The 12,174-nt window shown below is 54.8% G+C and overlaps 1 protein-coding gene across 2 annotated transcripts in view; it reads right to left on the reverse strand.

Annotated features, from left to right (window-relative positions):
* Window positions 1–12,174, reverse strand: part of CREB3L1 (cAMP responsive element binding protein 3 like 1) — a 35,466-nt gene that overhangs the window by 1,595 nt on the left and 21,697 nt on the right. For both annotated transcript variants that reach the window (XM_082626445.1, XM_082626446.1), the window contains exons 3-10: window positions 10,611–10,795; window positions 8,251–8,329; window positions 6,257–6,414; window positions 5,461–5,610; window positions 5,249–5,307; window positions 4,993–5,061; window positions 2,895–2,994; window positions 1,845–1,971 (exon numbers count right to left, since the gene is read on the reverse strand). In XM_082626445.1, the coding sequence (XP_082482571.1) occupies window positions 1,845–1,971; window positions 2,895–2,994; window positions 4,993–5,061; window positions 5,249–5,307; window positions 5,461–5,610; window positions 6,257–6,414; window positions 8,251–8,329; window positions 10,611–10,795 (927 nt within the window). The remainder of the gene's footprint in view (window positions 1–1,844; window positions 1,972–2,894; window positions 2,995–4,992; window positions 5,062–5,248; window positions 5,308–5,460; window positions 5,611–6,256; window positions 6,415–8,250; window positions 8,330–10,610; window positions 10,796–12,174) is intronic.

Genomic DNA, 12,174 nt, shown 5'->3' on the forward strand with positions numbered 1-12,174 from the left:
CGTTCTAGGCCCTAGTCTGCCCTTCAGGGAAATGCAAAAAAAAAAAAAAAAAAAAAAAAAAAAAAAACACATTTTTTGGATATCTATCTTGTGCCAGGCATTGTAGGCATCTTTTAACCTATATCAAATCATTAACAGAAACTCTTGGAATGAGATATTTTTAGCTCCATTTCACAGAACAGGTAACTGAGGCTCCAGGTTGCCAGGCACGCTGTCCCAGGCTAGTCTGCATTGAAGGTGAGATGCAAACCCAGGCGTGCCTGACTCCAGGACCCACCACCGCCCTTCTCACTCTCAGGGCCCGGATCTCACAGTCTATGTGAGCGGAGCCCCTGGAGCTGTGCGGTACACCAGCTCTGTAAGCCAGCCTGCTCCAGAGGTCATCTCCTCCTCTTCGCCCTGCGGACACGGCCTGAAACCCACTGTGTTCACTCGGAGGGGCTCATTCATTCCCTCGCTCCTCTGGCTCCTCTGACTCTGGTTTTGTCCATCAACACTCCCTCCCTCCCTCTCCCCCTAACCCCAGCCCCCCTACCCATTTCCATTCCTTCCTCTCCAAGGTTCCCTGTACCTCCCAACACACATAGGCCCCTCAGGCCTTGGGAAAATGGACACGTGGCTCTCAAGACCTTACATCCCTGCCACCCACCTCCCTTAGTAACTGTCCTGTTCTCTCCTTCTCAGGCTGCTCTGGTCCAGGGAGTGGTTTTCACTCCCCGCCTCTGCTTCCTCTTCCCCTAACCCTCCCTACGCCACTTCCTCCCCTCAAGGCCCTGCAGGCTTAGCTCATCCTCCCTGAAGTATCCCTCCTTGAAACTCACCCCTCCCCAGCTCCTCTCTCTCTCTGACCTCCCATCTGTTTCCTCTTCCTCCTCCGGCCCTGCTGGATAACTCACTCCTGGTAAATGATGAGGGACTGTCTGGAAGTTCCTCCGTAGGTCTATCTGAAGTATCCTCTGCTTCTGGAAACCCATACTACTTTTTGCTGCACCCTATACCAGTTCTCCCCTTGCCACTGTGTGTTGTATCTTTTCTCTCCTCTTGTGAGTTCATCAAAAAGGAAGCGATTGTGTTCATTTAGTAGGTGCCTGCTGTGTACCAGGCACTGTGCTAACGGCCTTTGGGCACCATGTCGTTTAGTCTTCACGACAAATGTGCTCAGGAAGTGTGGAACTTGTAACTCCCATTTTCAAGATAAAGAAATTGAAATTTAGCGTGCTTAAGACACATGCCTGAGGTCACGCAGTTAGTGAGTGGCAGATATGACTGACTCTGAAGCTCTATGCTCTTCTTAACAATCCTCACAGTTCCCTGTGGGATGGTAGCTATCTGAGCTCACACTACCACTACCCTGCCTCTGCCCATGACAGACATTACCAGTGGATCCTGGCACTCCTTCCTGTTGATCCTGAATGGTGCCTCGGAGTCCTTCTTAACACAGTGCTTCAGGCAGCCACCACCAACTTATGGAAAATGTCCCTGGAGCTGAAACTGATTTGCTATCCCAGTTGTAAAATACTGATGGTGCTTAGCAGATGTCCCTACAAACTGGCACCATAATACATGGGGGCTAGGGTGGAAACATTCCTGTTATTCCCTAAACCTACCCCCGCAAGCCACGCCTGGGTGGGCTGGGAATCAGGGGCTCTTCACTGTAGTCCTAATTCTATAACTAACATTGAACACATCATAGACCCTTTGGGGGCCTCAGTTTCCCCATCTGCAAAATGAGGAGGTAGAATGAGATGGCTCCAGCCCCAAACCTGGCTCCTCTCTTGTGTCTGGCTTCTGCCCAGAAGTTGGGGCTGGCGTGGGGGGAAGGCAGCCTGGCTCAAAGCACTCACTCTGACTGGCAGTGTAGACGCTGTCAGTGGCCATGGGGTCTTCCTTCACAGTCTGGGAGCCGGAGGAGAACTCAGGGAGGCAGGGCACGAGGGAGCCCAGCACCAGGACGAAGCACAAGGCTGCCACCTGGTAGTGGAGAGAGAGCGGAGGGGCTGCAACCCTGGCCACCCCAATCCTCCCCCTGCCCCCAAGCCAATGGGGGCAAAAGGCTCAGTATTTTTCCAGGAAAGCTGCTCCCAGAGCCAACCACCTCCTGCACGTGGTGGAGGAGAAGGTAGAGGCTGTCGGGACATCTCAGCCCATTGTAGGGGGGCCGCCCCAGGCAGTGCTAGAAAAGAGGGGGAATTGGCCAGTGTGGTTATCACCTATGGGGTGGAGGAATCAGGAAGGGAAGGAAGGGGTAGGTGTGGGAGGAGGCTGAGATTGGGGCAAGGGAGGGGGACGTATCTTCACACCAGATTCCCAGCAGGATTTCCAGGAAGGCAGGCCAGCAGGAGGAGGTTAAGAGTCACAGAGCCCAAACTAACCCCTGCCTCTAGTGGGGCTTTGCCACCTGAGAGCTTGAGGATCTCGGAGGACCTGGGGAGTGATTAGCCAGGAGGCAACAGGCTGTACAGCTCCAGGAGATGTGGAAGAGGGGCTAGCAGAAGCCTGAGCCACAGCCTAGGCACCCACTTTCCATTCCAGAAAGAACCAGGTCCATACTTCCCCGCATCCCCCCAGCCCCATCACTCCACTCCACTGGGCCTGCAGAAGCTGCCTCCTCACGGGACTTGCCCTGCCATCCTCTAGCTGAGTTCACGTGAGTCACTACACATCTACACCGTGTTAGAACTGGTCAGGGAAGGTCATATTCTGGAAGGTTCCATGGACTTGGGGAAAGAGGCTGGGGTCTGCTGGAGCCAGTGCACCAGGTACTAGGATGGTTTACTCTGGTGACACCGCCCACAATATGGCCAGGACCTTGAAGCTCTGCCACCCCCCCATAGAAAGCCAGCCTGGGGAAGACCTGTCCTCCTGTGGCCCTGCAGTGAGGGAACAGCACCTACCATGAGGCAGGTCCCAGTCTGGGTGGCAGCCATCTTGTAAGGTCTGGAGATCTTGTTGGTGACCAGAGTCTGGAGTTTCTGCAGCTGCTGGAGCAGGGTCCTGAGGAGGGCACAGCGGTCACCCGGCAGGTTCTGACCCAGCAGGCATCTGCCTCAGGGAGCTCTCCCGGGGAGGAGCTGGGCAGCCTCCAGACTTGGCTTCCACGCCAGGTGCCCGTTTCAGTCAAGACAGAAAAGGTCACCTCCCGCGTGGCTCCTCTGTGGTGTGGCTGGGTCACCCTATGGAGGCTCAGGGGTGCCCCGTGACGCTCTTGGCCAAAGGGGGGTGTTGGAGGCGAGCCTGGACCACCCCAGCTGAGGCCACTTTCTTTTTCTTACCCTGCACCAGCCACAGCTAAATTAACCCTCCCTCCTTTGTATCCACGGCACCTTGAGCTGATACGAAGGACACGTCTGGCAGCTGCCTGGTACATGGTGAGAAGCGAGTGTCCAGGAAATGGTAGCTACCAGTTTTGTTAATTTTGTTGCTGTTTTTATCACATCACCTGTAACACTTCGTTTATTTATGAATGTCTATGTCAGTCTCCTTCGCTAACTGTGGGCTCCCTGAGGGCAAGGACTGGGCCCCTCCCGGCGAGGAATCCTCTGGGTACCCACAGAGGGTGCCCAGCCCACCCTTGGTGAACAAATGTTTAATTCTCTCTTTCCTCCACCCAGCCGGTCGGTGGGGTTGCAGTTCCCAGAATGTACAGCAGGTGGCGAAACAGCTCCAAGGGCCTCGCCCTATTTGGGACTAGGGAGGAATCTGGACCAGAGGAAGGGGGTGAGGGGTGAGGGCTCCCGCCCCCCATCCCTGAGTCAGGGGGGCATTCTCCAGGTCATTCAGGGGAGTGGCTGGATCCCGCTGGAGAAGCTGGGGGAGAAGGAAGGAAAGAAGGAAAAAGCCTTCTGTTGAGCACCTGCTACATACTAGCTGTTGCCTGTTATTTTTATTACTCCCAGCAAACAATTATTACTCCCACAAACCTACTGTGGGCTCATGGCTGGTCACTATCAAGAATTCAGAATAATAACAAGAAAAAACGAGGAAGAAAAGCTAACATGAATGGAACATTCTCAAATGCCAAGGACAGTGCTGGCCCTTTACTTGCTAGGTCTCATCGCATCGTCACATGAATCCTGGGAGATACTGCTTCTATCATCTCCATTTAGACAGAGAAACTGGGGCCCAGAAAGGTGTATGTAACAGTTTTTCCAGGATCACAAAAATGGCACCCAGAGTTGTGACTTTACGTGGCTACTGCATGCCAGGCCCTGTGCGGGTTCCATACTAATGTTTCTCAAGCTTAATTGTGCACGTGAATCACCCAAGGATATTGTTGAAATGCAGATTCTGATTCAGTAAGTCTAGGGAGAGTCCCAAGACTCTGCATTTCTTTCTTTCTTTCTTTCTTTTTAAATATTTTTTTGATGTGGACCATTTTTAAAGTCTTTATTGAATTTGTTACAATATTGCTTCTGTTTTAGGTTTTGGTTTTTTGGCCGTGAGGCATGTGGGATCTTAGCTCCCCGAACAGGGATCGAACCCACACCCCCTGCACTGGGAGGCGAAATCTTAACCACTGGACCGCCAGGGATGTCCCCTGAAATTCTGCATTTCTAACAAGCCCCCACGAGATGCTAATGCTGCTGGTCTGAGAAACTCGCTTTCGGTGGCAAGCATGTACACCGGTAGGTTCTAACTTTAGGGTGCGTCAGAATTACCTGGAGGGTTTATTGAAACACAGATCATTGAACACTCCCCCTGGAGTTCCTGATTCAATAGGCCTGGCATGAGGCCTGAGAATAAGCATTTCTAACAAGTTCCCAGGGGCTGCTGCTGTGCTGGTCTGTATCATCACATTTAAGCACCTTACCAGCCCTGTCTGGTATCTAGATGGGAAACTGAGGGTCCCAGGCTGCAGAGTCCCTGTTTCTGGGGTTCCCATCATCCTGAACTCAATGACCTCTCCTCTCTCCTGCCTCCCAGAGCTATGCCATAGCCAGGCACTGGCTGCAGAAGGGCAGGGGCCGGGGGGACGCAGGTGGCACCACCCACCTGTTGGCATTCTCCAGGGTCTCCACCTTCTTCCACAGTTCGTTGTTCTCAGATGTAAAGGTCTCCACCCTGCGGGGGCCAAGCAGGCACAGGCTCGGGGGCAGCCCCCAGACTCACTGCTGCCCCCTTAGCCCTGCCCACCAGCATCCTAGTTCCTGTGCCCCCCGCCCCTGTGAGAGAAGGCTGGGGGGAGCAGGCCAGGCTGGGGAGTGGGGCCCAGGCCACCCAAGCCGCCCATCTGCCCAAGGCCTCTTACTTCTTTTCTAGACACTCCACGTACTCCTTCTTCTTACGGCGGCTCTCCTGGGCCGAGATCTAGAGGGGGAAGCCCCCAAACGGGAGTTACCACACCACATATCCACTTCCTGGGGCTCCCCAACTTCAGGGTTGGCATCACCAGGAGAACAGAGCCCTCCCCCCAAACCAGGGAAGCCCCAGGGCAGGGGCAAGGCCTGGCTCACGCTTTACCTTGTTCTTGATTTTCCTCCGGACCCTCTTTAAGGCCTTCTCCTCAGCTTTGGTGAGGGGGAGTTTCGTGGGGATGGGGTAGCCCTCAGCAATCAGGGTGCGCTTTTCCTCCTCCGTCAGGAGCAGTGGTCCCGATGTCCCCTGTAATTTCTGTGGGAAGGGGGACATGATAGTTAGGAACCAGACAGCCCTGCATTCAAATTCAAGCTCTGCCATTTACTCTTCACATGACTTGGGCAAGGCACTCAATTCACTGAGCCTCGGTCTCCTCATCTGAAAAAGGGGCAGATCTGAATTAAATCCAATAATATGTATCAAGTGCTCAGGACGTTGCTGGGAGCCTGGCATGTTTGGCCCTCAGTATATTGCTGGGGGTGGGGTGGTCCTGAGATCCCATCCTGGAACCCACAGCCTCAAAGCTTACTTGTCCAGGGCCCCCTAAACAGCACCCATCTCAGACACCCACCACCTCTTGGGAGGTTCCACACCCATCCCAGTGGATTCTGGGCCTCCTGAACATTGTTCTCCAAACAGTGCTCTCTGGGGACAGCCTGGGCTGTCCCCCTGAAGGTGAGGAATGTCAAGTTCTAGTCCTGGCTCTGCAATAGTGTGGGTTCAGCAGGCCTCTTGAACTTTCCACCTGTTTCCTATTTACCCCAAGGCACGATTAAAAGATTGTCACTCCCATCTGCGGGCAGGCACCTCTCTGAATTCTGATGGGGGTGGGGATCAGGCTTAGGGCTCCCCAGGCACTCAATTCCTTGACTCCAGGGTCAATCCACCCCCAGGTGCTTACGTGAGGGGCAGTGAGGAGGGGGGAGGTGGAGATGGCTGTGGAGGAGCGGGCCATGGGCCGGATGGGGCTGGAGGGGGGCAGAGAGCGGGGACTCTGGGAGCCGTCACTGTCGCTGCCATGGCTGCTGGGGGGCGTCGGAGGCATCTGCACCAGGTCCTCTGGGGAGAGCAGGAGAAACCAGGTTAGCAGGGTGGCGCCCCAGCTCTGGTCGCACAATCAGAGTTCAACATAGCATGGGCCTAAGCCAGCCCGGACTGACTGTGGGACTGGCTGCTGGGGCCTTGACCGCTATAACATCAGAAGCCCCTCTGCCATGTCAGAAAGACGAGCTGATGTCCCAGAAGACAATTCCTGAGTGCCACCCCATCTCTGACTCCACAGAAGCCTGGCTCCTTTAAGCCTGGTTCTTGGTGGGGATATCACAGAGGCTGGATTCTTGGGGTCCCTCCCCTACCCCTGACTTCACAGGGCTCAGGATCTTTGAGCCTCCAACTTGGCAACCCCAGGAGGTGACTGGAATCTGCCCATAGCAAGACCCATGGGGTTCAGGCTGGGCAAGCTGCAGCCTCTGTCCCTTTCTTTCCACTGCAAAACCCCAGGGTGTCCATTTTCAACCTCAGGGTAACAGGACAGCAGGCACTGGGCTTTCAGTAGACCCACCAGGAGCACTGCTCTCCCCAGCATGCCTTCTGTGCTGCCTCTCTGAGGCCACAGCATCAGGAAGATTGACGCTCTGCAGGTGGTCAGGAAGAGGCCTGGGCAGAGCCAAGAGGACCAAGAGCCTTGTTGCAGGGAGAGCTCCCCGGCCAGCACAGAACACCCAGATTTAAGTCCAGGTGCGGGAATCTGGAGCTGACTGCGCCGCAGAGCCGGGCTGAGGCTGGCAGGAGGAAGCACTGCATCCTTCCGGGCTCGGCCCATGACTGCCTCCTGCAGGAGTCCCCTCTCCCTTCTTTGGCTCTCATTTGCCTATTATGGATGCCAGACTGTAAAGACCACTGAACTTGGACTCAGAGAGACCTGAGGTCAAGTCTTGACTGTTGCACCCCACAACTGTGTGACCTATAGTTATGTTTACTTAACCTCTCCCAGCCTCACTTCCCTGCTGAATGGGGGCGAAAGGACGCCTTGCATGGAACCAGGAGGATGCAATGGGCTAATGTATGGGAACACGCTTTATGAATTGAAGGGCACTCTACAATGTAAGGTGTTTTCACACTGGTCCCTTTCTACCTCCTGTTAATTCTATATCTTCTCTCAGAGGCTGGGACCAACTTGAGGGTGAAACTTGGGCCTTATTCATCTTTCTAAACCTTGTGGTACTTAGTCCAGGGCCTGAATAAGCACAGTAGATGCTTAGTCAATGTTTGATGAATTAATGAGGTGGGATTGGAAAGATTCAGTTAGCCCTTTCTCTTTCTGGTCAATCCAAGAAGCTTCCTCTGTTCTCTTCTCCCCTGTCAGGTCTGGGGATGTGCTTTCAAGGCTTCCTGGGGACCTGCCATCTTTAATCCATAACACTGCTGTATAATTGGTGGTTTGTCTGTGGCTCACACTACTCTGTGATCTACTTGGGTACAGGGACTGTCTTCTCTCTCTGCTTCCCCAGCTCCTGGGACTAGGAGATGCCCAGTGAACTCTAGTTGGATGGATGGATAAATGGATAGATGGATGGATGGACAGATAGATGGATAAATGAGTAGATGGATGGATGGATGGATGGATGGATGGATGGATGGATGGACTGATGGCTATAGAGTGGACTTCAATTAATGAATGATGGGAGGGATGAGAAGGTGTTGATAATAGTGATGACAGCTGTAGACTGTGTAAGAAGGGGACTGGAGGGATGGAGAATGGGCAGGGTGGGGAGGAGAGAATATTTTGGGGGGAGATGGGAGGTGTCGAGGGAGATGAGTGGGCTGGACCAAGGGAGTAAAGAATGCGGTCTGCCCAAGACTGGAGAGGAAAAGTCCCTCTCTGGACACACTTACCTGGTGTCACTTTGAGGAACTGGTTTACCTCCTGAGGCTCTGCTTTGATCACTGGCAGCTGAGTCATCTCTCCCGGGGCCTGAGGAAGAGACAGGTCCAGCTCCGTCAGCTGCCCCGGGGGGCCCGACCCCACCATGCCATCCAACCTCCCTCTCTCCCTGGGCCTGGGGGTCTGCCCTGCAGCATTAAGGAAGTATCTGGGCCCAGGGTTCCAGGCACATTCCAGAGGAGCAGAGGCAAGTTCTCGTGCTTAGAGAAGTCAAGTAGACCTAAGAAAAGAGAATGGTGGCCAAGTAGCATCGTTTAGCCTCTAAGCTCAGAGAAGGAGGGCCTCCTGTGGCCTCTGAGGCCAGGGCCATCTTTCTGGTGGAGGCCGACCCTACACTGACTGTGAGCCCATGTGGGTTGCCATGAGGACGGGAGGTAATGTCTGGCAGATCGTAGTTGTTCAATGAGCGGTAACAACAGCACAGGTGAAGGAGGCATTAACTGGCTGGGGGCCCAGAGAAAGCTCCCTGAGCAGCTGAAGTTTGAGTCCTGATGTATAAATAGGAGTATTCCAGATTAAGGATGGGGCAGGACGTAGATGAGGGGAGAGGCATTCCAAGAAGAGGAAAAAGCATCTGCAAAGGCACAGAGGCCAGACAGAGCACAGCTAGATCTGGAAACTGCAAGTATTAAGGGTGTCCAGAGTGTAGGGGTGTGTGTCAGAGGTGGAGTGGTGAGAAACAAGACCAGAAGATCTGGGGGGAGGATGTGGGGAGGGGGTGAGTAGAATCCAGACAAAGAAGTCTGAAACAATGAGGAGCCCCTAATGGGTTTTTAAGCAAGGGACTGATAGAATTAGATTAATGCTTTTAATAAACATGCATTCCTATTCTTTATGCCATCCCAACTTGCTGTTCCAGAAAGGACATCAACAGGCATGGCTTCCTACACATGAGGACCAACATACATACAAGGGGTGTTCTCTTTGAGAAGGCGCTGTGTTGGGTGTTGGATTTCAGGGCCATCTCTCCCCTCCAGGTCTGCAGCCAGCAGAGAGGTCATGATATCGTGGGTGGGACCCAGAATCCCAAATTTAGGCAGGTGAGTAAGAATCCCAGGAGGTTAAGGCTGGCAGGGACCTTGGAGACTCCCTGGCCTACATCCCAGCTCAGGCCTCAAGTGACAGATGAAGGGACTGCGATGCAGTAGGGTGACAGCTCTCATGTGGGTCACACGCTCATCATTGTCCTACCAACTCCTGGTTCCTGTGCCTTCCACTAGGGGGTCGCGGCCTCACTAGAGTGGAAAGTGTGGGCTCCGGGGTCTGGCGGCTGAGTTTGGAATGCAGCTCCATTGCTTCTGACTGTGCAACGTGGGGCAAGTTGCTCAACCCCTTCCACCTCAGTCTCCTTCTCTGAGGCATGCGCGCAGCTTCCAAGACCCTGGCTGCCGCTGCTGTCATGCCTTCCCTTCCTGCTATGGCGAGGGCTGAGGAGTTGCAGAGCCAGTCCTAGAGGTGGTCCCAAAAGATCCTCCCCATTTGCAGCCAACCCTGAATCCTCAGGTCCCTGGTGGTGTAGGAGGGGCTGACCTTTCTCACTTTGGGTCCCGTACATTTTGACCAGGTGAGCTGTGTGGCCAGCAGGGGGCAGTGCCAGCCAAACCTTGACTCTAGGGATTTCAAGGTAACCCTCACGCTGTAGAGTCAGGCTTAGGACCCCCTTTAGCCGTAGTTCATGCTCCCATTTTACAGAGAAGGAAGCTGAGGAAAAAACAGTGAAGGCAACATGCCCAGAGCACAAGTGAGAGCAGAGCTGGGACCCAGGCAGGGCCTCTCCCAGGAGCCAGGGGTCTGGGATGTCAACTTTGGATTTACAGCCGACTGCTCTTATCTATACATTCACGGGGGTGAGGGCTGGCATGAGGGTGTGGGTTAAAAATATTCATCTCATGAATATAAACAATTGAAATATGGCATAATTTTTATATTTCCATTTAGGTGTTTCTTCCTTTTTAAAAATCCAGACACTTTGAGAAAATTAAGTGGCCTGGGCTGTCTCCTTCCCTGAGACCCTGGACTGGGCCCCTGATGCCCAGCCCTGCCTGGGTCCCTGTCATCTTTCTTCTGCACACAGTGAGGGCCCCAGCTTATTCCGAGGGTGCTGTGGTTTGAGCCCATTCTAGGATGGTGAAGGGATGGCCCAAGGGATGGGCAGGGGCCTGGTCTGGGAGTTCCGACTCTCAGTCCTGAGGGTCACATTGCTCCCTGTTCGCAGAGCCCCTGTGTGCACAGGGCTTTGGATCGCTCTTCCCACAGAGACCCATCATCCCTCCTCCCTCCCTCAGCCCCTACTAACAGTCCCCAGGCTCACCTGGTGGGGGATGGGCAGCCTGGTCAGGGGGCTGAGGCCCAGCAGCGGGGTGGTGGCCATGGCGGCAGCGGCAGCCATGGCTGAGGAGGCAGCCAGAGGGTCCACGGGCAGCTCCGGGCTCTGCTCCTGCTTCACCATGACCGAGCACAGTTTGTGTCCCAGCACCCACGCTCCGTGTTCCACATCTAGGGAAGGGGGCAGGACCCAGGCTCAGGGGACTCCTAGAGCAGAGGGCTCAGCCCCACTCCTGGCCCCTTGGAGCTGCTCTGGACAGGACTGTGGAGAGATGCTAGGGTATACCGGGAGGCAGGTGGAAAAGGGCAGGGGGCGGCGCTTGTGAGGTAGGAGGGCGGAGTGGGCTGGGGCCAGAAGAGGTGGGGGCATCTTCTTCATTCAGCAGTTTACAGAGTGGGCTTGGACAAACAGACCCCTCCTGACTGGCTGTGTGACTTTAGGTAAGTTGCTTAACCTCTCTGAGCCTTAGCTTCCTCATCTGTAGAAGTACCTGACAAGAAGTAAATGTTCAATAAATGGCAGCTATTGTGAATACAATTATTGTTATTCAGTAAACATCTGCTGAGCACCAAGCTAGGCGCTGGCGATCTGGTGAGAGTCACGAGCAGTTTAGTGCAGTTAGAACGCAAAGGGAAGGGGAAGATGGGGTCAGAGAGGCCAGCAGGGATGGCACGGCCTTGGAGCCGCGACTTTGTCCTAAAGGTAACAGGGGGGCATTGAAGAGTTTTAAGCATGCTCAGATTTGTAATGTTAAAAAAGATCATTCTGGGGCTTCCCTGGTGGCGCAGTGGTTGAGAGTCCGCCTGCCGATGCAGGGGACACGGGTTCGTGCCCTGGTCCGGGAAGATCCCACATGCCGTGGAGCGGCTGGGCCTGGCCATGGCTGCTGAGCTTGTGCGTCCGGAGCCTGGGCTCCGCAACGGGAGAGGCCACAACAGTGAGAGGGTTGCGTACTGCAAAAAAAAATCATTCTGCCTGTGTGTGCAGACTGGCCCGGCAGAGGGAGGCAGGGGGACCCGCAGGAGGCTGTTGAAATTGTCCAGCGAGAGAAAGTGAGGCACATGCTAAGGCAGTGGCAGTGGGGATGGAGAGGAAGGAACATACTGGAGACAAATTTAGAAGGAAGAATCAACAGGACCTGGTGCCTGGGGGGGCATGTGGGGAGTGAGGGGTGATGCTCAGGTTTCCCAGGGCAGCGTCCACCTCGTGGGCCTCCTGGCCTCACCTGGGTCACAGGGCTGCTGGGTATCCCCCCTTTTCCTGATGGGTGCCACTCGGAGTCAGCCCTGCCCCCGGTGGCCCCAGGACCTGGCTCTGGTGAGGCAGAGGACTGAGGAGCCAGCGTGGGTGGGCTAGAGGGGACTCTAGCCTTTGGAACCCAGTGTGGGTGGGGAGAGGGGTCAGCAGCTGCCTGATCCCACCTCAGAGGCTAGGCCCCACCCTGCTGGGAGGCTGAGGGCCTGAGTTCTGGGCTGCAGGCTGCCCCTGGGCTCCAAGAACACCCACAATCTTCCCAAATTACAGGGCCAGCCCGCCGGCCTCCGGGAAG

Source organism: Mesoplodon mirus, assembly GCF_964341445.2.
Source record: "Mesoplodon mirus genome assembly, chromosome: 7".
In the NCBI taxonomy this organism is placed as follows: domain Eukaryota; kingdom Metazoa; phylum Chordata; class Mammalia; order Artiodactyla; family Ziphiidae; genus Mesoplodon; species Mesoplodon mirus.